Source organism: Astatotilapia calliptera, chromosome 13 (assembly GCF_900246225.1).
Source record: "Astatotilapia calliptera chromosome 13, fAstCal1.2, whole genome shotgun sequence".
Taxonomy (NCBI): domain Eukaryota; kingdom Metazoa; phylum Chordata; class Actinopteri; order Cichliformes; family Cichlidae; genus Astatotilapia; species Astatotilapia calliptera.
The window spans coordinates 30,543,598-30,569,320 of record NC_039314.1 but is presented as its reverse complement, the minus strand read 5'-3'; the positions used below and the strand labels follow the sequence as shown (position 1 = coordinate 30,569,320).

Below are 25,723 nucleotides of genomic sequence, written 5' to 3'. Positions count from 1 at the left end.
AAGGGTCCACATTCAAAACGCACTCTGCAACTCCTTTATGGGCAATAATCTAGACCCAAAAACACGAGTACATCCAGCTCGGATTCAAAAGGTTTTACAGTTGCTAAATTTGAATACATGTGAAATGTGATGTGATGAGTGAGCAAAGAGAGCTTGAGACCGTGGCTCAGACTTACTGTCACGCTTCCATACATCTGGCTGGTTGAACGAAGCGCTGGTTTACACTGATGTAAAGACATTTACTGTGCTCCTGTCAGCATAAGAGAGGTCAAGACTTGTGATTTGTGGGTTCCAGCCGATCAAACAACTTCAGAGCTTCTGTTTATGTGAGTACAGATTTACTTTGGACGGCTGAAATGTAAAGAAAGTCTAATGCTCTTCTTTATCGGTGTCAGTGACGGGAAGATCGTCGTCCACAGCAGGAGAAGTGATGTGCCAGTGGAGTTCTCAGGTCATAACCAGGAGGTGAACTGTGTGGATGCTAAAGACGGACTCATCATCAGCGGCTCCAGAGACCGGACAGCCCGGGTCAGAACGACTCTACGTTTCGGGTTCATTATGTGATGCACAGTAGCAGAGTGTTTACAGTCCTACTTCTAAGATGCTGTGTAAAATGTCATATCAATGATTTGCAAATCACTTTTGAACTGTGAGCCAATCACAAGTCAAACAGTCCCTTCACTATTCAGCCAAATCACCGGGGGTGGCACAGCAGCAGTCGTGGGTTCTGATCCAGTCTGAGGCCTTTCTGTGTACAGCTTGCATGTTCTCCCTGTGCCTGCATTGGCTTGCTAGGTTAACTAGTGCAGTGCAGATGTGAGATTGAATGGTTGTTATTTGTATTAGCCCTGCAGTAGACTGGCAGCATGTCCAGGATGTGCCTCACGTCTTCACAGCTCCTGAGCTGCATCAGAGGAATAGAAATGGACGATGGACAGACTGGCAGACGGCCTTAGGCCAGCTGAAAAGCACCGAGTCTGTTTTTATTTTTAAGCATCAAGTTGTGATGCTTTCCTGACGTTATATAGCTTAGATAAATACCTGCTTCTTTGCAGTTTCTTAAACGGCGGAGCTCTTTGCACAACTTCCTGAAACTCAGGAACCTGCCCAATCATACACCGAGCTGGTTACAGTTAGCTCCATACATATTTGGACACTGACACAAGTCTTTTATCTGTTTACTGAAACATATTTGGTTATATATAGTTGTATAATGGACAGCAGCTGCAGTAAAGACCTGGCAGAGCATTAAACAGGAGCAAACCAGCACCTGGTGACTTCACGCTGTCAGTCCAGCAAAGGGATTTATACCGAGTATTAGAGACGAACATTTCATCTTCACGTATTTAATTTGTCCAATTATTTATGAGCTGCTGACATGAAGGGACGGTGTTAAACATGCTTTAGTTCATCACATTTTTATGTAATCTTTTTGTTCAACCCACTGAGTCAAAGCTGAAACTCTGCACTTCAGCTACATCTGAGGTTTTATTTAAAATTCATTGTGATGATGTACAGGACGAAATGAGGAAAAAGTTGTCCAAATATTTAAGGACATAACTGTAGTTTTTACACGTAACAGTGAAATCACTGGCAAGCATGTTCAAACACAGAGGATACAGCTGGATGGAAATCTGCAAAAAAGCTTTTAATATAGTTGAATTCAACAGGAAAGCTTTCATATGCTGTATATTCAAAATGAAATACTTGTAATCTTTGTTTTAATCTGCATGATTGTGGTGCACAGCTCATGAAATTGTGGATCTAGTAGAATAATCATTGATAAGCATTACAGAAGAACTTCACCAGATTTATGTCCCATTATAAAGTAACACGCTCCCTGTTTGCGTACCGAACACATGAAGGTAGACAAAAGTTAATTCTCTGACTTTTCTGATATCCGTCCTGTCCTTGCTGTGTCCCCGCCCCCACTGCTCACATGAAACACAGAGCATCCTGACCTGTACACAGAGGCTGTCCGCTCCATGTTTATAAGACTGAAGTTAACGAAACATTTACTCATATTTTAACTAAACAAATGCTACATTTCACTCTATATCTAAATCATCACGTGTTCAGTTATTGGTATTACAATAATAATGTCATGTAATTTAATTTGTCATGTAATACATAGATGATCTAATAAGGTTTTTTTCTTTAGATTTGGAGTTTGACTTCCACCGCTCCCAGAGATACAATTCCCATGTGTGACAGAGTGTGGTCCGTGGCTATTAATCCCACACTGAGGTAAGAGTCACCCACTCACTTGTGTTTTCTCTTATCGTTATTTAAAGCACTTTTTCATAGTAGCTGCTGGACGTGCTGGCACCTCACCAGGACCTGGGGGCTGTTGCAGCTCTAAGAACCCAGTTTTTCAGCCCTTGTTAAAGAGGAGCAGCTTTCCTGCATCGTTTATGCATAAAAGTGACGTTAATAAGTTGAATGTGTGAATGCAGCATTGGCAACTAACTTTAACTCTTTGTTGCCATTGTTCAGTCATAATTTTTACAAGAGCACATAACTGGAACACTGACCCACAGTGGTGCTAAAAGAAAGACATGAAAGAAAGAAACTAATGATAAGTAAACAGTGAGGAACCATGAGTCATGCAGGTGTCAGTGCCATGTTATACCTACATGTGGCGCAGGAACATCATCACGGTTCAGTGGTTTTAGTTTCATTCCAGCCGTGTGCAGTGGCTCAGTAGCACGGTGCTACACAGCGAATAACAGGAATCACCAGACTAAAAACCTTTGACTGCAGCTCATCTTAATTTTGTTGTAGGAAATCTGGGCGATACAAAAAGGATTCCACGAAAAAAGGTTAAATGTGTTAAATAAAAGCTAATAAAGTAAAATAAATACCAATAAAAAAGGATAAGTGTGAACAAATATGGATGTTAACAGCAGCATTAACACTGTGGCCCGGCTTGTTTCTTCTTTTGTTACATTCAATGCAAACTAATTTCTGTCATGCCTACATTTGCATCATTTTTAGGTATATTTCATTTAAACCTAGTTTGTAATAAAGCAGCTGGCAGATTTCTGCTGATTTTCAGACGTTGGCTGGTCACAGACTGTGCGTGAAACAGCACAAGCAGATTCTTTGTGGCGGTGCTTTAGAAGTGCCTTTGATTTCTCAACCATGTTTTGGCTCAGAAACCTAATAACACAGACTTACACACACTCACAGCTCTGCTGACTGCACAGACAGATGCAGACGTTTGTAACAGTATCCACTTCATCACCTGCTGGTCTGAGAGGCAGGTGATTGTCCGTCCACAGAGACGCTTCATCTGCCGGACATGGTTTATAAGGCGTGCCACTTGTTCTTTGTCCTCAAAGTTTTAAGTTTCCTCAGTTTTTTTAAAGACACGCTGTAAACCACGTCAGGAAATGCCCAGAATTTGTCATGTCTGTGGTCGGTGCAGAAATGCACTTTTGTGCCCCTTAAACTGAATTATCTGTTTTTCATAGATTCAGCTAAAGAAACCAAATGTTGTTTTGCTATTAACATCTGTGTACAAACACAGTTTAAAATAGGTTCTTTAGTTGTAGAAACAGCACTGGTTCATATATGGAATAATTCAATTACAGCTTACAGAAGGAAAAAATGTCCTCTGACCGTTTTTCTCTGGAAATGCTCCGATGCAAGAACCGAACTGAGAATGTGTGAAAAAGCAGTGAAAGGAAAAGTGAGACAGACCTTCAGAGTAGACTATTTCTCAAGAACATTTCCCATTTATTTGACTGTAGCTGAGGCCATAGTTAATAAAAGACTATGAAAATGATCACTGAAACCATGAACTCATCAGGAAAGTGTCTCCCAGGGTGGGCAGCATGATGGTGTACTGGTCAGCTTTGTCGTGTAGTCTCCATTATCTCCCAGTACCTATTCATGCAGGTTTTCAAGCTTCCTTCCATAGTAAAGTAAGTAATTGATGAGGTGCTTAAAGTGTATAGAATAATAATGTATAAATAAATGTGGCTTGTAGTCCAAAAAACTGTCTACAGCTGTCAGAACTGTGGACATGGCTTCTACATTCAACACAGACGCTCTCACACTCCCGACACCAACGTCGTCATCGGTTTTGAATACATTTATTCTTTTAAAGTAAATGTATGTGTGCTGTATGCATTTTGTTGTCGACACCAACCAAAATACTGTTTTTGGTAATTAACATTTGAAATGATGAAGGCACTTGAAAAGTAACACAAAATGATCCGCCTTCCCAGAAAAACACACAAACTTTTCAGAAGTACTTTTTTCCTCCCAGGCTTCTAGACTTCTGATTGGCCAACATTTCTACATGGCTAGGATTTGGCATGTTCTTAGGCAACATACTGAATGCCAAACTGGATCCTAATCTTATTGCTTGCTTTGAAATCAGTGACGCCGTATCGTGTGTGATGGAAAGATTCACTTCTCTACGCAAATACAGCTGTCACTGGATTACTTCATGTCCTGAAGCGGGTGATCTCCACATCCATGTAGATGCTAAAAATGACAGCCTCAACATGGCATTTAATCTGTTATTAGACTCAATCGGCTTCTCTCAAAATGTAAAAGAACCCACCCACCACTTTAATCACACTCTAGATCTTGTTTTAACATATGGCGTAGAAACTGAACATTTAACAGTGTTTCCTGAAAACCCTCTCCTGTCTGATCATTTCCTGATAACATTTACATTTACAATAATTGATTACACAGCGGTGGAGAGTAGACTTTATCACAGTAGATGTCTTTCTGAAAGCGCTGTAACTAAGTTTAAGAATATAATCCACCCACTGTTATCATCTCCAATGCCCTGTACCAACACAGAGCAGAGCAGCTATCTGAACGCTACTCCAACAGAGGTCGATCATCTTGTTAATAATTTTCCTGCTTCGTCAGAAGTACTTGACTGCCTGGTATAACTCTCAAACGTGCACCTTAAAGCAGATAACTCGTAAGCTGGAGAGGAAATGATCTTTCACAAATTTAGAAGATCATCATTTAGCCTGTATATGTATTTTAATTTATTTATTTTCTACCATTTTTAAATCCAGAAATGGTTATGTAGCCAAATCTCAGTATATGTGCAGTTTCTGAAATGCTCGTCTGGGACCATCAACCATTCTGTGCTCAGAGTCACTCTCCCATTCTGATACGCACTGATAAACAACTTCTATTGTAGCTCTCTCTCTCACTGCTGTATGTGTGTATGGGGCTAGGCAGTGGCATTTCAGTTAGTTAGTAGGTGAATAGATGACCAGGTATTTCCTGCAGTAACTGGTCTCAACCAAAGTGATGCTGATTAATATGACATGTTTTGTTTTTGTTTACATTTTTATTAGCCCTGCACATAAAAATAGATATATAAAGAATCCATGTTACCTCTTTGTAATGATCAAAATTCTGATTAATGACTTTAAATGAATTACAGTCAACAGAACCTGAGCTGAACTTGAGCTGAAATAGCAGGTAAACACTGGTGTTAATGCAGTTCTTTCTGTTTAGGTGCACAGCTGTGATTAATGTGAATACACTTATTTCTACTAATGTTTCATTGAAGTCACTTCACACAGTCAGTTAAATGTATTTAAATTAATTTCAGCACAGCATAAGTTAATAAACTGAAAATGTTTCATTTTACAGTTTTGGATCAGAATTGTTTGTTATTATAAAACATTTTTTAAATTTAAAGTAGTTTTAACATTTAACAAGCATTATGACCACTCCTGCATGACACGCTTTCACTCCTGCTCCAGCTCCAGTACAGGCATGGATCCTACAAAACATCTAAAGGTTGTCATCAGTATTTGGCACCAAGAACGGGTTATTTTGGTTGTATAAATTACCCCTAACCCTTCATAGATCAGACAGAGATACTTGTAAAATAATGAATTATTTGGATGATCTCTAAGTGCTCATTGGCCCTGACACTTACACATTTGTGTGCGTGTGCAGTCTTGCTATGTCTATATAAAGAAAAAAAGAGTAACTTTAAAATTCCCACCAAGAAGCAGAGAGCCAGAAATGTCTTTACACTAAATCTTTACGGCCATGTGGTGGGGTTTGGCATGGAGGGTATGCCACACTGATCACTAATGTAGAGAAGAGGGGGTTGGCAGAACCTAATGAAGAAAGCAGCTACCCTGAAGAGAAGTGAGAACAGGCGGGTGGGGGGGTTTGAGTTGTTTTGTGTAGGATTCCTCAAGCACAACTACAAAGATGTTGCAGAGACCAAAAGCGCCTTTGAACGTTTCAAAAAGAGGAACATGATTGTTGGGTAAACCATCTCTTCAACACTTCTCACCACCACCAGGGAAGGAGGACCTTTGACCTCCAGTAAGTACAGGGTTAAGCCACAGCAGCCACCTAGCCATCCTGAACTGGCCCTCTCTAACTACTGCCCACCACTGCCACCCAACCTCAGACACTCCAATTTCACTCCCACTGCTCTGCCTTACTCAACTACAAGAAAAAGCTCGAAATTCAAGTCTTTCTCTTTGGTCTCTTCTGAGCCGTTCCTGTGGCTCAGGAGTCAAGAATTCAATTAGTTAAAAAAAGAGAAGAAAAGATCGAAGCTGCAACAATACAGCGATAAGGGGGCAGAATGTGCGTTCCCACACACTAAATACAGAGCGCTTTTTCTGGGGCCCACAGAGCCAGAGAACCTACACCGCAGGAGGCGAGAATAATCACAGCTCGTTCCAAACCCCCTCATTACAGACGCGCATGCACACACACACACATGCACGCACCTTGCATTCCTGACGCACACAGATAGTTTCATTCAGACACGTATTACAAGCAGACATTCCACCTAAGAGCGACACACCTTGCAGATCCCCCACACTTACCATGGATAAACATACACTCTGAGAAACAAACACACAAGTATTCCCATCAAAAACACACTTGGCACGTGAAAGCCTGCTGCACTCGTACAGGTGTTCTCCTGTCTTGAGTTTACAGCAAGTAGTGTTTTAGAGCTACACTTAAACTGGCAACTTTGTAAACAGTTTCCAAGCAATTGATACTTAATAATTACTAGAGCGATGCATAATTGAAATAGGTAGACAGAGTATATCTGTAACTGCAAACAGTGTGTTGATGGTTATTAAGGATCGTTGTTTTGTCTATAGATTTTTCTTTTGTGGAAGTCCAGTGGTTAGCACTGTTGTCTCAAAGCAAGAAGGATTTTGGAAAAACACTATATAAATGGCAGTCCATGTCTGTTTCCATCAGGAGGGGCATATTTTGGGTGAATATATGCACTATAGTATCAATCAAACTTTCATTTTTATAGCAACATTCATGCAGATTATCAAACTTTTTGACAGATGACTGACAAGCTGATAACGAGGAAATAAAAATTGAAATGGCCTATAAGAAGAATAAAAGTTGATCAAATACAATTAATAAAAATTAGAAAATACATTCAGTAATATCCATATCTCAATCATTTTCTTCCCTTTATCTGGGGTTCGGTCGCGGGAGAAGCAGCCTAAGTAAGAACGCCCAGCCACTTCTTCTAGCTTATCTGGTTCTACTATGAGCACCTGTCGGATTGCTCAACTCCTCACCCTATATCTAAGGGAGAGGCCTGCCACCCTTTGGAGAAAGCTAATTTCTGCCACTTGTATCCACAATCTTATAATTTCAGTCACTATCCAGAGCTTGTGACCATAGGTAACAGGAAGGGACTGGTAAAGCAAGAGCATCATTGCAGGTGTGGTCCCAATCCATCTGCTCCCTTCACCCCTCACTCACATGAACAAGACCCTGAGAGTCTTAAACTACTCCCCTGGGGGGCAGTAACCTGTCCCTGACCCAGAGTAGGCAGTTCACTCTTTTCTTGGCTTAGGACCATGACTTGGAGGTGACTTGAAGGTGCTCTTCACATTCCACTGCAACCCTCTAATAAAACCAACAGAAACACATCGTCTACAAAAAGCCTTCCACCACCTGAGTAGAGCTAGAAATTTTGTCCATAAAAACTATGAGCCGCATCGGTGATAAGGGGCACCCCTGAGTCCAGCATTTACCGAAAAGATTCCGAAATATCGCCACCAATCATGCTCCTGTAACGGTTATACAGGGATTGAATGGCTGGTAGGAATGGGTCAGACATCCTATACTCCCAAAGCAATTCCCCACAGGATAGTCTGAGGAACGCAGTTGAATGCTTTCTTCAAAAACAACCACATGTAGACTGGTTGGGTAAACTCCCATGCACCCTCAAATATCATTGTAAGGATAAAGAGCTGGGGCACAAAAACCACAACCACATTGTTGCTCTTGCTTCCAAGGTTCGACTAAAGACAGACAAACTGTCCTCTCCAGTACCCTTCAATAGGCCTTACCCGGGAGGCTTAGGAGTGTAATCCCCCTGTAGTCAAAACACATCCTCTGGGTCTCCCTCTGGGACCGCCACCACAGTGTGCCAGTCTAGAGGTTCCGCCCTAGATCTCCATGTGGTGTTGTAGAGGCGTGTCAACCATTATAGCCCTATAAAATCCAGGACCTTTAGGAACTCGGAGTGAACATCCACCCTAGGGTTCCGGCCACCAAGGAGTTGTTTAATTGCCTCACTGACCTCTCCCCTTGTGATGGGAGAGTCATCCCCTCGTTCCCAGACTCTGCTTCCTCTCCAGAAGATGTGTCAGTAGGATTAAGCAGGTCCACCCCCACTATCCAACATCTGAGTAGAGTACTACCTCGTCCCCAAGTCGCCTGACAATTTGCCAGAAGCACTTTGAGGCATACTGAAAGTCTTTTTCCATTGCCTCACCAAACTCCTCCCACAACTGAGTTTTTGCTTCAGCTACCACCTGAGCTGCATTCCACTTGGCCTGCTGCTATTCTTCAGCTGCTTTTAAAGTCCCATAGGCTAACCAGGACTTCAGCCTCATGGCACCTTTCACCTGTCCACTACCTTTCTCGAGGACTACCACTGTATCAGGCACCAACCACACTGTAGCCATAGCTCCTTGCTGCAGCCTTAGAAATGGAGGTGCGGAACATGGTCCATTAGAACTTAATGTCCCCAGTCTCCCTCCAAATGCTGTCAAAGTTCTGCCAGAGATGGGAGTTGAACATCTCATGGATCAGGGCCTCTGTCAGGCATTCCCAGCACACCCTCCCAATACATTTAGATGTGCCAGGTCGTCCAGCATCCTCCTCCACCACCTGATCCAACCTACCATGAGGTAGTGATCAGTTGATAGCTGGGCTTCTCTTTTTAACCGAGTGTTTAGAACATATGATCACAGATCCATTGATATGTTTTCAAAATCGACCACTGACCTATGACCTAGGGTGTCCTGGTGCCATTTGCACATCTTTATGTTAAAAAGTGGTGTTTGTTATAGACAAACTGTTATTTGCACAGAAGTCCAATAGCAGAACTGCACTCTCTGTCACTTGATGCATTGCTCATGTGAATTGAAGTCTCCCAATAGGACAATGGAGTCATCAGATGGAGGACCCTGAAGCACCCCATCCAGTGACTCTCAAAAGGCAGTCATATTGTCAGGACCCATTCCCCGAAGACGCAGGGAAACAACCCTTTGTCCAGTGGCAAAGCCTCCACATGTACAGGTAGCAAACCAAGGGATACAAGAATACCCACCCCTCTTCACTGCCTCTTATTGAGGACAGCTCCAAACTGGAAGAAAGTCCAGCCCCTCTTCAGGAGACTGGTTCCAGAGCCCGACCTGTGTATTGAGGTGAGCCCAACTATATCTAGTCGGGATCTGTCAACATTACACACAAGCTCGGGCTCCTTCCACACCAGAGAGGTGAAATTCCATGTCCCAGTAGTCAGCCTCAATAGCCTGGGATTGGACCGACATGGCCCCCATGCTTGACTGCTGCTTGATGCACAATGTACCCGACCTCTACAGCTCCTCCTGCGGGTGGTGGGCCTACAGGAGGGAAGGACAATGTAGCATCTTTGCACCCAGCTAGGTACCTATGGTACTTTGTAATGTTTGACTTTTTGGATTACATGATATTTGCGTTATGGTCTGGCAGTTACTTGTTATATATGCAAAATGATCTTAAGTGTACAATCTCTCATCTTGTTACAGAGTAATTTAAGCAGAGTTCAGTTATGTTTAAACATTGCAACATCTTGATTTGTTTGTTTTTTAGATATTCGGTTGTAGATTTGCTGCTGTGCTTGGGATCATTGTCCTGTTGCATCACCCAGTTTTGGCCATGATTTAGTTGTTAGACAGGTGGGCTCACATTTGTCTCTAGAATTATTTGGTATACCCAGGAGTTTATGGTTTACTCAATAATTACAAGGTGCCCAGGTCCTGTGGCCTTCGTCAGCCGTCCACCAGCGGTTGATAGTTGGTATGAGGGGTTTGAAGCTAAATATAGTGCTGTGTATTATGGCCAATCCCACTTTGGGATTGTCTGTCCACAGTTTTGTTGTTTGTTATCATTAGGGTTTTTTTTTTAATTCAACATCATTATTATTATTATTACATTTGCAGCTTTGAAAATCTAAGAATCCTAGAGATCAGATAGGCAGGCAGGATACCTGATGGATAACTGCCCAGCCTGACGTTGGGCAAATACAAAGAGACATTTGCTCTCACATTGACACCTGGGCAGTTTAGATTCACATTTAACCCAACCTTGATGAAGCCGGAGTATCCGGAGAGAAGCCACGCAACCACGGGGAGAACATGCAAACACAGAGTCTTTGTGTCTTGGTGTGAGGCAACAGTGCTAACCACCACACTACCAAGCTGCCCGTTTGTGTTATTATTATTCTTAGTTTGGCAGCTTTGAAAATCTAAGAATCGTAGAGATCATAAAGCTATGATAATTAGTTCATTTTTGTTTTTAATCATATTTTCTTACACAACAATCTGCAAGTCAGTTATCCAGAATGTCGAGATATTTTAGCATGTGGTAGTTAGAAGTACAGATCTCTGTAATTTCTTTGGTGGTTCAACAAGTCTGTGTTAGATATAAGCTTAATAATAATGAGAAATATAATAACCTCAGATCACCGAAATGAAAGACAAAGTGATATAATATTCCTTGTTATGTTTAAGAAAATCTATCACAATGATCTTTTCTCCTAATCCTATTTGCTGTTGCAAATTTGTTGCCAACGCAGTTTGTATACAGCAGAGTTCTTCCACGCTGATGTCCAGTGTGGGACATCGCGTTAGGTCCTGGTCTATTCCACCCGGCTGAGCAGCCCCAGCTGAGGAATGTCCTGCTGACCCCACAGACATGAGACACAAACAGAAGCCAAAAGGGCCACAGGGGGTGGTGATGGGACAACAGGGTCCAGGCATGCGCGTGTGTGTGTCCCCATGCATAAGAGTGTCTATTTGTGAGAGAAAAAAGTGCATGCTTGTAGGCAGGCAAATGTTTGTCCATGCATGTCGTTGTGTAAAGGGGTAGGGGGCGAGGGAGAGAACCCTGGAAGTGAAAGAAAGAGAGGGAGTGTGCATAGGGGGTTTGGGGGTCAGCACTTGCACCCTTTGAGCATTGTTTCCCTCCCTGGCAATATAAAAGCATCATAACCCTTTGAGCCCAGACATATTTAGAAACCACATAAAAGCACTTTTTACAAACTAGATACACGTCGGTCACAAAGCCCGGGGTCAAGCGCAACAAATTAACAGCCCTATTTCTGACAGGGGGTGGGGGTGAGAGCTGGAAGCTTGGTGACAGGCTGGAGCTGAAATGCTGGAGCCCAGCTTCCCAGGGTGGTGAAGAGGGCTGCTTTCTTGCATTCATGTGTAATTGGTCTGAGAGGCTGAGTGAATGCTGACTTACTTTTGTTTCTATTATAATCCTCTTTATAGAAGACTTGCCTACCGTAACTCGAACAAAAGTCAAGACGGCTACTATGAAAGGCAAGAATCTTATTTGTCGCTTATTTGTTTCACACATTGAAACCCCCGTCGCGATTTTTAGCATCTTAGAGAAGCCTTTATCAAATGCTGATGCATCTCCAAAAAGGTAGGTCATCATGAAAACCTTATGTAATTCAGAAAGTTCAAATGCAATTAGTTTTCATTATTTAAGCATTTTCATACTCTTTCATATTACCACTGTTAAGATTCAATATTGAGGAAGGGTACAAGAGGTGATCGAAGAATAACCACACCGATCCGGCCGGGTGAAGTCAAACGATGATTTTAATGAATACACGCGTGGGAAGACACTCTGTACGCAGACAGCCAGTAGTCTTCAACTTAATCAAAGCATGAACAGATATTTTATAGCATCAGGGTTTGTTTACTGACGCCCCTTCATACGTCACAGACACATTTTATACATAGATCAGATCAACATCATCATGACTTTTCACCCAGAAAATCATCTCCTATTTTCATGGCTTGGTACTTTCCGTTCTTATCTTAAAATGAATTGTTCCTCTTTCTTGTCGAGACAACAAGAAACGGTTCCTCTTTTACCGAGACAATTTTGTAGTTACAGCCAAACATAACTAACCTCTTCCTCTAAATAAATCTAATTTAAAGTGTGTGTGTGTGTGTGTGTTGACCTCACATGCTCTTTCTCAATTCACCTGTTGCACTTCTGACCTTTTACCAGACCAGAAGCTCACTGAGACTATGTGTATGTCTTCTACTAAATAAATGTTTTAATCAAGAACCTCTACTAAAACCTTAATATAAAATGATAAAGCTATCTGTTACATTGTTAAAGCCTCGTCTTAGCCTGCGGCTCAAAATAACTTCCTGCTTCTTTCTGCATACAACTTCCTGTCAGCCTGCAACTCAGTCTTTCTGAAAGAGACACTGTCTAAACCTTGGAATGCAATATCCATGCTGCAAATTATATTATTAATGCAATAACAATTATTTAACACTTACACCCCCGGAGAGCAGTCATTTCGGGGTAGTACCTTAGACCCCCGCGGAGTCATCATTTTGCGTTTCTACCTTTAAAAGCCGGAGAGCAGTCAAATGCTGGAAGTGGAAGCTAAATTGGCTAGTCATTCATATGTATATTGGGTCGTTACCTAGGAATTCTGGAGGGAGGGGATTGGGGGAGAAATCAACACACATGAGTCTAGGTCCTTTGTTGCTGACATTTATTGATAAAAACAGTAGTTTCATTTCATGTTATTTCCTTTTTCATTTCAAGCAAGGAAGTGGATGTAGTTAGTAAGTAAGATATTTCAGACATTATTCTGACACAGAGGAGGAGATACTGGAATTATAATTAGTATCTATGCATGCATTTGTGATTTTGTTTGACCTTCCCATTGCTCACAATTTGAATTTGTTCACACTGCAGATGAGTGTCTCAGTCCCCAAACAAGCTCTCTTTTTCGGTGGAGAAGCAGTCTCCTCATCCGCAGTGAGTGTGGAGAAATCAACACACATGAGTCTAGGTCCTTTGTTGCTGACATTTATTGATAAAAACAGTAGTTTCATTTCATGTTATTTCCTTTTTCATTTCAAGCAAGGAAGTGGATGTAGTTAGTAAGTAAGATATTTCAGACATTATTCTGACACAGAGGAGGAGATACTGGAATTATAATTAGTATCTATGCATGCATTTGTGATTTTGTTTGACCTTCCCATTGCTTACAGTACAAAAAACCAACCATTTGTACACATATGTACTAATAATAATAAAAAGTGAGTGCAACACTGCAACCCGTCACCCCGTCGTTCAGTGGTCGTTGATCAGTGGTCCATTGTGGCACCATTCAGAGCACTGGTACAATAGTACCAGCAAGATATGGGAAGACATTGCAAATGTACTTGGATTTTAGGTTGCAAGCCACCCAAAACTTGATCCCAAACTTGTCAGGTTTACTTGCAAACACTTGGAGTGTTTCAGTATGCCATCTTAGGGAGAACTCAACACACATGTAGGTCCTTTGTTGCTGACATTTATTGATGAAAATAGAAAAAAAACCAACCGTTTGTACACATGTTTACAAATAATAACAAAAATTGAGTGAGTACATTACAACATTTTCAGCAATCACTCACAATCCTGGCACTGCCACGGTATCTGTCGCCTGCATTTACCACATGTGTACCTGTAGCAGTGAACACATCGCACAGTGGCCTGATTTTTTTTGCATCTGTGTTTGACCTGACACGTGGCCCTTTTTCCAGGGCTCGGTGTGGAGGGTTGTGTCCGAAGCAACTGTTCTTTTCTTTCCTTCTTCGCAGCTACATGAGAGTGAGCCAATTCGGTTGCAAGGGCTACCAGGAAGTCCACCCGTCTTTCCTTCGTCCCGGTGCATTCTTGATACAGCACATGTGCATTCAGTGCTGCCATGTCAATCATGTTATAAAACACGGCAACTGGCCAGCGCCGTGTTCCTTTGCGGACAGTGTACTCCCGAACCATCTGGTCCATCACATCCACGCCACACTTTGTCTTGTTGTAAAGGGTGACAGTGTTTGGCTTCCTTTTGGTAGTGTTTTCGGTCTGAACCACGCTGTGCATGCTGCTAAGAATATATACTGTCTTCTTCCGTTTGGCCGCATACGCCGTCAGCGTGGCAGCAGAGGTTGAAAACACCTAAGAAATAAGATAAATTGTTAATTCCATAGCCCTTTTACACACAATGAAACACATAAACATAGAACCACAAAAGACCTGCAACATACCTGAGTGGTGAATTCATTGCGATCTGTCTGTCTAGTGGATTGAGGAATTTCCCTGCGAATCTTGTTGACTGTGCCGAGGATGGTGGTTTTCCGTCTAAGAAGTTTTTGCGCAAGTGAAAGCGATGTGAAAAAATTGTCAGTGGTAACATTTCTGCCCTTGTCCAGGAATGGTTCCATCAGCCTCATAACTACATTTTCGGAAAGTCTCTCCCCAGTGGGACGATTGGGGTCCTTGCCAAGATATGGGAAGACATTGCAAATGTACTTGGATTTTAGGTCGCAAGCCACCCAAAACTTGATCCCAAACTTGTCCGGTTTACTGGCAATATACTGCAGGAAACTGCACCGAGTTTTTGATGGGAAAAGCTGTTCATCAACGGTGATATGTAGACCAGGGTTGTAGCACGTGATGCAGTTGGTGACAAATGATCCCCACACACTGGAAATTGCTGCGAACTTATCAGTCTTTGCTCGATCACAGCGGGTGGACTTGTCATCAAAGCGTAGGTGTTGCATGATGTCTTGGAAGCGGTTTCGTGCCATAGTTCCAATTATCTGTGGGTTTCCCAGGTTTGCTGACCAGCAGTCATTTACAGATGGAACCCTGTAAACCCCCCGCAAGATGACAATAGCAATAAATGCCATTAGTTCAGGGAGGTCCATGAACCAACAAACATGCTCCGTTTGCTGTGCATGTTGAATAGTCCATTCTTGAATGCTACGAAGCATGTCAAGAGTGATGAAACACAGGAAGCTCTGAAGGCGACTCAAGATACTTCTCCTGGCCTTAGCCGTTGGCTCTCCATCTGCAGCGTACGGTTCTATAGGGGTGAAAGGGAGACGGGTCCCCACATGTTCTTCACGCCACACTGTGCCATCTTTCGCTGTCTCAGTCCCCAAACAAGCTCTCTTTTTCGGTGGAGAAGCAGTCTCCTCATCTGCAGTGTGAACAAATTCAAATTGTGAGCAATGGGAAGGTCAAACAAAATCACAAATGCATGCATAGATACTAATTATAATTCCAGTATCTCCTCCTCTGTGTCAGAATAATGTCTGAAATATCTTACTTACTAACTACATCCACTTCCTTGCTTGAAATGAAAAAGGAAATAACATGAAATGAAACTAACCGGAAGACTGATCAGACAGCTCTGAGTCCGAATCCGGCTGAACTTCTAGGTCTTCTCCATCCGAGTCACAAGGGTCGACTTCCGCCAGGATCATTTCCAACGCCTGCTGGGTGGTGAGTCTTCTCTGCATTTTCTTTCCTTGGAGAGGAGGTCCGTACACCACAGGATTCTTCAGGGCAATGAAGGGTTAGGCTAAGTGCAGTGAGATTGTATCATATATATACCCTTGATCACAATTGATCAGTGGGGTCAGGTCACACTGATCAGCGGGGTCACACCCCCGTCGTTCAGTGGTCGTTGATCAGTGGTGCCACAATGGACCACAGAACGACGGGGTGACGGGTTTCCTGCAGTATATTGCAAGTAAGCCTGACAAGTTTGGGATCAAGTTTTGGGTGGCTTGCAACCTAAAATCCAAGTACATTTGCAATGTCTTCCCATATCTTGCTGGTACTATTGTACCAGTGCTCTGAATGGTGCCACAATGGACCACTGATCAACGACCACTGAACGACGGGGTGATGGGTTGCAGTGTTGCACTCACTTTTTATTATTATTAGTACATATGTGTACAAATGGTTGGTTTTTTGTACTGTAAGCAATGGGAAGGTCAAACAAAATCACAAATGCATGCATAGATACTAATTATAATTCCAGTATCTCCTCCTCTGTGTCAGAATAATGTCTGAAATATCTTACTTACTAACTACATCCACTTCCTTGCTTGAAATGAAAAAGGAAATAACATGAAATGAAACTACTGTTTTTATCAATAAATGTCAGCAACAAAGGACCTAGACTCATGTGTGTTGATTTCTCCACACTCACTGCGGATGAGGAGACTGCTTCTCCACCGAAAAAGAGAGCTTGTTTGGGGACTGAGACACTCATCTGCAGTGTGAACAAATTCAAATTGTGAGCAATGGGAAGGTCAAACAAAATCACAAATGCATGCATAGATACTAATTATAATTCCAGTATCTCCTCCTCTGTGTCAGAATAATGTCTGAAATATCTTACTTACTAACTACATCCACTTCCTTGCTTGAAATGAAAAAGGAAATAACATGAAATGAAACTACTGTTTTTATCAATAAATGTCAGCAACAAAGGACCTAGACTCATGTGTGTTGATTTCTCCACACTCACTGCGGATGAGGAGACTGCTTCTCCACCGAAAAAGAGAGCTTGTTTGGGGACTGAGACACTCATCTGCAGTGTGAACAAATTCAAATTGTGAGCAATGGGAAGGTCAAACAAAATCACAAATGCATGCATAGATACTAATTATAATTCCAGTATCTCCTCCTCTGTGTCAGAATAATGTCTGAAATATCTTACTTACTAACTACATCCACTTCCTTGCTTGAAATGAAAAAGGAAATAACATGAAATGAAACTACTGTTTTTATCAATAAATGTCAGCAACAAAGGACCTAGACTCATGTGTGTTGATTTCTCCACACTCACTGCGGATGAGGAGACTGCTTCTCCACCGAAAAAGAGAGCTTGTTTGGGGACTGAGACACTCATCTGCAGTGTGAACAAATTCAAATTGTGAGCAATGGGAAGGTCAAACAAAATCACAAATGCATGCATAGATACTAATTATAATTCCAGTATCTCCTCCTCTGTGTCAGAATAATGTCTGAAATATCTTACTTACTAACTACATCCACTTCCTTGCTTGAAATGAAAAAGGAAATAACATGAAATGAAACTACTGTTTTTATCAATAAATGTCAGCAACAAAGGACCTAGACTCATGTGTGTTGATTTCTCCCCCAATCCCCTCCCTCCAGAATTCCTAGGTAACGACCCAATATACATATGAATGACTAGCCAATTTAGCTTCCACTTCCAGCATTTGACTGCTCTCCGGCTTTTAAAGGTAGAAACGCAAAATGATGACTCCGCGGGGGTCTCAGGTAGAAGCCTTCTTGACTTGACTGCTCTCCGGCTTTTAAAGGTAGAACGGTAGAAGCTGGGAATTCCAGTGTTAACAATAGCAGTAAAATAATTTCCCTCCTCGACACTCCCCCTTTTGACCTCTGAAAACCAGAGGTCACAATACATTGTGTCCTCACGCAGACCCTTCTCTGGTGGTCTCGAACCTCGAGATCTCCAGGATCCTCGCCCCTCCTGTGGTCGCCGAGATCAGTCTTCTGCAAAGGAAACAAAACACCTTTTCTTGCATCTCCCTAACTTATCCTATCTGGGACTCTTTAATTAAAAGCATGATCCTAATTATGCTCTTAACTTATTGACTTGTATTTATGTATACTCTTCAACGTTACTCATCACTTTAAACTCTTTGAGCCCTGCTTTCACGTCCAGTTGCTCGCTCTATTTTCCCTTATCTGATCATCAACATCCTGTGCACAAATTGTCGCTGCTGCAAGTTAATCTACTCCAAAAGAAAACAACCACTTTAATCAATTAAGTTCAAGCATATAAGCAATTACTCCTGTATACATTTCATCATAGCTAAATGCTGCCTTGAAACAACTCCTATGTGTTAACACTAACTTCATTTTAAAACCTCACATTTCCTATGTTATCACCTGTTTCGGTATAGCCTTTTTATTTCATTTTGCTCCTTTTAATGTAACAATACCTCCTAATTCTAGTTTATCAGACTTAACCAAAATATATGCTTTCCTTCCTCTTTGGTCCTTCTTTAAGTTCAGTTAAAAGCTAAATGAATTTAAGGCCTTTTGCCTGGAATCAATACTGTCATGTGTGTTTCTTAACTCTGTGTCTGTAAGCGTGTGCAATCCTTCATGAACTCATATTATCCTCACAGTAGATTGGCTAATCATAGCGCTAGCCAAAGGCTCGTGACCCTCCAGAGACAAATTTGAGCCACAACTCCTTTAAAAGCACAAAATGCAATATGTATAAAAATCATTTCTATTTATAAGCTCCCCCTTTTATCCTAAAAATACCTCCTATGTAATATCTGTATGTGTAAGCCTACATTATAACCACTTCTTCTAAAGATCAAAAAATCAAACCTGTTCTACCCCTTCAACCCTCACTAATTTTCCCTCTAAGATTTATTCACAGCTTTGAAAAACTGGCATTGTATCTTCTAAACAGGATTCATGGTCCTGGGCCATGTTGGCCCAGCATTCTTGGTTCCTTGTATTTTCGCTCCTTATTTAGGCCAGGTTTTCTGAGGTGTCCTGTTGTGGTGTTCCCTAAGTGTTTTTTCCCTTTGTGACTCTTACCCCCTTGTGCCCCTCTGTCTATTTATGAGCTCTCGTCTCTCTTTGTGTTTATTCCATGTTTCCCCCAGCCTGTTATGTCTGTGTTCTCCCCGTGCTCTGGGTGTATTTAAGTTGTGTCTTCTGATATTGTAGTTCCTGGTTCGTCTATATTGTTTCCCCTCGGTCTCCCTGCGTCTCTTGTGTATTTCCCCGGACCTCCCTGCATCCTCGTTTCTGGTTTGTGTTATTAGCTTACCCAGTTTTCCGGTTTCTTGTTTTTCCACCAGTGCTGTTTTGTGCCCACCGTTGTAAATAAATATTCACCTGCACCAGAGCTGCCGCCTTTTGGGTCCTTTTCTACAACTCCACACGGCTTGCCTCGCAAACCGTGACAAGTTCACTTTTAATCCTTTAACCTTAACTTAAAAATACCAGTTTCAGTTTTACCATATCCAAATGATCAAAAACCCAAAAGGTCCTAAAATGATCCTAAATTATTAAGCAATTAAATTATTAAACCCTAAACCCCCCTTTATCTTGATACATTTCATGTGTCAAGATACTATACAAAACTTAAAACTGCTCAGTTTTCCCCACTCATGATCCAATCTATGTCATAAAAATAAACTTAAAACAGAACAGTTATCAGTCATGTGTTTCTACAATTAATGGTAACTGAGTTACATCAAAAAATATTTCCCCTTTAGCATTTGGCATTCTCCCAACAATATACTATAATCTCATAATCTAACCCCACCTAATAAAACAAAACAGAAATTTTCTCTGGTAAAAACAAATTGTTTGTCCACATTTATTCACCCTCACATTCACTCACATGCAGTCACACCATATATTTGCTGATAGTGGAGCTTCCCGCACGATCAGATACTCCACCCTCCGCAAAATGAGCTCAGTCATTTTTATTTTCCATAGGGAAATATTTCTTTATGCTTTTGGACTGGATTGACTCGCATAAAATCCTTTTTACAGGGACTTACGACCTTGATCAGTCCCCACAGGTAGCTCTCCTCAGCCAATTGTAATCTGGAAAGCCCCCTTATATTTGCTCCTCCCGAGAACTTTCAGCGCCGTTATTCACTGTTGCAGGCCTGCTTAAAACAGAAATGAAAAAAAAAATAGAGCTGATTGTTAGCTCATAAAAACAAAACAAAATCACCTGACAGGTTTTCTTTAAGTGCACTGTTACAAAATAATGGGCCCAATTTAGACATGTCCATGTTTCCTAAAACTCCCTCTATTAAAAACAAAAATAACAACAACAACCTACCTGACAGAATCAACCCATCACCACAACAACCTTAAACACACAAATCTTGCCACCACATAATTTCACCTCCTCAATACACCAAAAGTCTCATTAAAACCACTCAATTTGCAAACAAAAATCACCCCCTTATGCTCTATAACATACTTCAATTCAGCATAAAACCCCCTTACGACATCATATAATCACTAAACTATAAATTTCCTACCCCAATCTGCACTTCTCGTCTCTGCTATGCTTCCTCTTCCTGAAAGTCACAGTCACACACACACTCCAGCTAATTTGCATACTGAGTCATCTCTCAAGAAGCTGTAACAACAGAAACATATGTTTAAACATTCCCAACTCATTAAATCATTTTATTTCTTCCAACAGTGATCACTAGTGTTGATCACTCAGTACGAGAGCACTCCTAAGTCACTCTTTTTTAAAACTACTTTAATCCCTTTTTCGTTTTCATAACTCCCTTTGTCATATGGCTTATTCTATTCCTCAATTACAAACTCAAATGTATTTTATTAAACATTCACACCCTTGTATCATTCATACAAAATAGCAAGCTGTTCTTCATTGCCTATGTTTGTGTTCTTAGCTAGGTTTAATCAGTGTCTATGCATTAAACTCCATGAGCTTGTCTTGTCTTGTCTTTATAAGTTTAATGCATTTTCTGTTTGTGTGTGTGAATTTGCATATGGTGCTTTTACAGTGTGTCAGACTCCTTCATAATTTTGCCTTTAAACAGTCAATTTTCTCCTCCCCAAATTTACTAACCCAAATTCTGATTTCCTACCTTAAATAGCAGCATTCCTTGTCCTCAGCCAGAAGGTAGGGCTCCACTTGCCACTTTCCACCTCCACCCTAGCCCAGCGGTCTTACCCGTCAGGTCCGAGAGTATTCGTGACTGTGCCTGCCTTAGGTTGTCCCAGGGTTTCGAGGTGGGATCTTACCCGTCATGGGCTATCCAGCCTTCCATACTCGCCTGATACGGGGCCCAAGTGGGCAGGGGAGGGAACACACTGGCTCTGGGAATTAAAGGAATGTAAGCTGCTTCCTTCATTGCATCTTATGTTAAACTATCTCTATAATAAGCTATCTCAATTCTGACTCCTTCCTAGAATAATTTCACATATGGCACTTTGTGTATGTGTGTTTTCTATTCATTAATGTAATTGTCAGTTATTTTCTCTCTTCATTTTACTTTATTTATCTGTTTGTTTGTAACGTTCTACTTTAGTTCTACTAAACCTTGATGTAAAAAACAATACTCCCTTATTTCACGCACACACTCTGCATTTTGCCTACGCACACACTTCTCTCTCAGACTTCCTCTGTTCACACATCACCTTGCACTCACTCTACTATCAACTTTCATAGTGTTATTATTATTTAGTATTTTGTACACCTCACACAGAATCATTCAAATCGAGTACTCACAGCATTCACATCACAACCTTCAACTTTCACTTTCGATCCTGCAAGACGCAGAGATGGACATCTCCTTCACCTAACATAAAACTAAATTACCATATCAACATACAATTACTGAAATTCAAACTCAAATACACCATCTGTTTTAATAAAGTCAAAGAGTAAACAGGTGTACCAAGTGTATGTACTTATGTGTTTTAAACTGAAAGAAAAAGAAACTCAAAACTCTCATAACATCACTCATGCATCTCTTAAATTAAAAACACTTTCAAACTTTAAAACCTCCTACTTTACATCACCAAAGAAATACCTCTCACACCTTCATTCATCATTCAAAACCTTCTAGTCACCGCATTCACACTTAAACTGTGACTAGAGTTGAAGAATATAACTCAAAACACAATTTCCTAAGAGTATTTTAGACATGCTTGTCATAATCAAAAAAGCAAGTAAAAAACAAACAAACAAAAAATTGAAACCTCCATTAATTCTCACCGCACACACAAGAAATTGAAAAAATAAAACCCACCAGCAACTAATGCTGGAGAAAAGTTACTACTGAAAGTGATGTGTTAGTCTTAAGTATATACAGTGCACTCAATATATTTATATATCTACATCCAAACTCAGTCAGTTACTATGCATCCCCTACGGCAACTCAAAACTTTATTTATAGTCCTTTACTAAACATAAATGGCATTTTAAACACACACTCTACAATGTTTGCAGCAGTATTTGTAAAACCAACTGTGGCTTAAACAGTTCACTGCTTACTCATTTGCATTTTCACTCACACACACACCTCCAAAAATAGCAGCAGGCAGTCAGTGCATTACTGACTCGACACACAGAGATCTCTTATTACAAAGACGTCTTATATTTACAACTACTGTCAGATCTGTCAGCTTTAGCGCCTAACCAATTTCGACAAATTTAAAATAACCGCCCACCAATTAACCAGTATCAAGACTTTAACTGTTTCTGGCCTCATTTCTAAAATCCCTAACTCAATTTAAAAGCGTCAACCAACCCAAACTTTTTTGAAGTTTTAGGTTAAAGTTACACGCCCGAAGTCCACTTCTGCTGGCCAAAAAAGCGCAGATACCGTTGCAAACGGTAAGGAGATTCTAACTCCTAGTTATTCTGGAGTGCCCCAAACTCCACAGTGACCAACTGACTATCCCTCTTCGAGGACAATGTCTAAGCGTCCTTGACATTGGCAAGCGTTACCTCTGAGCACTGCGCTTCCTAGCAGACTCGAACTGCCGTTCTAGAATAATTTATAATACTTTGAAACAACAATCAACACCCGAAACAAGTGTATAACTGAGGCAGGTGCAACCTAGTGGCCAATTTGACCGCTCAGGTCCACTCTTATGACCAAATTTGGACTCTAACCAACACAATAACCAATTCCCTACCAACTACTTGAGACTCTAACTCAATTTCTTTGGGACTTCAACCCATTATTTAAACTTTCCTTATCAGACTCTTAACTACTTTCATTTCTTCTTAGCAGAACTCTAACTGCTTCAACTCATGAGATTTTCATCAAAATCAAAACAGACATCCACCAGTAACTTCAGTGAGTAGACTTAAATTTTATCATGTCCAATTTGGCACACTTTGGAAATAATTCAACAGGTAGTGCCTTACCTTTTGGATAAGCCGGCTTATGCCCACTCACTTAGACCACTGGAATTCACGTCTGCCCGTCAGACCACCCAAGACCCCGGATTTCTCCGTCCAAACCTCCAACTCTCCTTCCCCAATAACCGGACGAAGCCCCCAAATGTTAAGATTCAATATTGAGGAAGGGTACAAGAGGTGATCGAAGAATAACCACACCGATCCGGCCGGGTGAAGTCAAACGATGATTTTAATGAATACACGCGTGGGAAGACACTCTGTACGCAGACAGCCAGTAGTCTTCAACTTAATCAAAGCATGAACAGATATTTTATAGCATCAGGGTTTGTTTACTGACGCCCCTTCATACGTCACAGACACATTTTATACATAGATCAGATCAACATCATCATGACTTTTCACCCAGAAAATCATCTCCTATTTTCATGGCTTGGTACTTTCCGTTCTTATCTTAAAATGAATTGTTCCTCTTTCTTGTCGAGACAACAAGAAACGGTTCCTCTTTTACCGAGACAATTTTGTAGTTACAGCCAAACATAACTAACCTCTTCCTCTAAATAAATCTAATTTAAAGTGTGTGTGTGTGTGTGTGTTGACCTCACATGCTCTTTCTCAATTCACCTGTTGCACTTCTGACCTTTTACCAGACCAGAAGCTCACTGAGACTATGTGTATGTCTTCTACTAAATAAATGTTTTAATCAAGAACCTCTACTAAAACCTTAATATAAAATGATAAAGCTATCTGTTACATTGTTAAAGCCTCGTCTTAGCCTGCGGCTCAAAATAACTTCCTGCTTCTTTCTGCATACAACTTCCTGTCAGCCTGCAACTCAGTCTTTCTGAAAGAGACACTGTCTAAACCTTGGAATGCAATATCCATGCTGCAAATTATATTATTAATGCAATAACAATTATTTAACAATAGCAGTAAAATAATTTCCCTCCTCGACACCACCCACTCTTCCTTCAGGTTTTCCTTTAAAATCTCACATATGCTTCTTTCTTCCACCTTGATGAGATTCCCAGCTCTAGATGCACACCCCCCCCCCTGCATAATACAGCCACACACAGTGTTCTTTGGGTTGTACACTCCCTCCTTTCTCTCCATATGTAGGCAGCATCTCTGTGGCGCACACGTTCTAGTTTCTACCAAAGGTCCAGTGTCCATAATCTTTCTCCAGGTTGTCCTTAAAATCCTTCTGTCTGTCTTCCACAGAAGAGGAGTTCCTGTTGAACTCTTGTGCAGGGTTCTAGTGATTGTCCTCATTGAGACTACAGACCAGGTTCAGTCCTTCACTCGTGTCCTGGCAGTCATTCTCTCACTTGTTGTTTTTCCATAGTCTTTAAAATCTTTTGCTTTCTCTACCTCTGCCAGGCTTGTTCTGTGCTGTTTGGCTCACTTTACATTTCTAGATGAGACGCCTCACTCCAGACACTTGGAAATGCTCTAAACAAATTTCTTTCATTTTTGGCATGGGCTGTGCTCTGGCTCAATTAAAAGCTCAGTTTTTCAGGGGCCAATAATATCCTCCCTGGTCATTTTTGTTTTTTCTGAAATAGTTCTGTTATCGTGTCCAAATAAAAATAATTTGTTAATTCTAAAGAAAACTAGTACCGTAATTGTCGGACTATAAGCCGCTACTTTTTGCACAAGCTTTGAACCCTGCGGCTTTTAGTCAGGTGCGGCTTTTCTATGGATTGTCCCTGATTTTTGTGATATCGTAAGACGATTTGTTTTGTTTGTTCCGCTGTTGTACGGCACTACGTTGCCTGGCGGAAGGATCGGGGTTCAAGATTGGTATGTTGGTCACATGTCCGTCCGCCAGGCAACATAGTGCCGTACAAGTAGCGCGAAAAACAAACTTCAAAGTAGCGCTACGCGTTCAGCGGGAGGCGTGGATGACGAGCGGCGATAAACTTGCGAAAAGCAAGTTATGCCCAACTCCACCGGTGGATTCTGACAGCGTGGAAAAGTGCGAAAACATCCACGATCACCAACGGATTTGAAGGGCTGGACTGCTGCATGATGGAGAGGAGGACACCGCCACGGCCCTTCAGAGGGTGTTCGACTCCGACACTGACAACGAGGATTTCTTTGGTTTTGAAAGTGACAACGAAAGAAAGGAGCTGAGAGTGGATGACGAAGCCATCCTGAGCCTGTTCGTCTCCGACACTGGAGGAGAGGACTTTGGTGGTTTTAGTGCGCAGGAAGAAGAGAAAGATGGTGAATGACTGACTTTTCTTCTTGTTAAAGCCGTGTCGCTGCACCTGAGCCTAAAAGGTAGGCCGAATCTATTTTTCTGGTGTGCTGTAGGTTACTGTTATGTACTACATTTGTTACTCATTTATGAAGCACAGCACATGTTTCGTACTTGTAATTACCGCT

General features: G+C 41.4%; 1 protein-coding gene across 2 annotated transcripts in view; it reads left to right on the top strand.

Moving 5' to 3' along the window:
* Nucleotides 1-25,723, top strand: part of fbxw4 (F-box and WD repeat domain containing 4) — a 54,788-nt gene that overhangs the window by 3,926 nt on the left and 25,139 nt on the right. For both annotated transcript variants that reach the window (XM_026189430.1, XM_026189429.1), the window contains exons 4-5: nt 396-528; nt 2,162-2,247. In XM_026189430.1, coding sequence (XP_026045215.1) covers nt 396-528; nt 2,162-2,247 — 219 coding nt within the window. The remainder of the gene's footprint in view (nt 1-395; nt 529-2,161; nt 2,248-25,723) is intronic.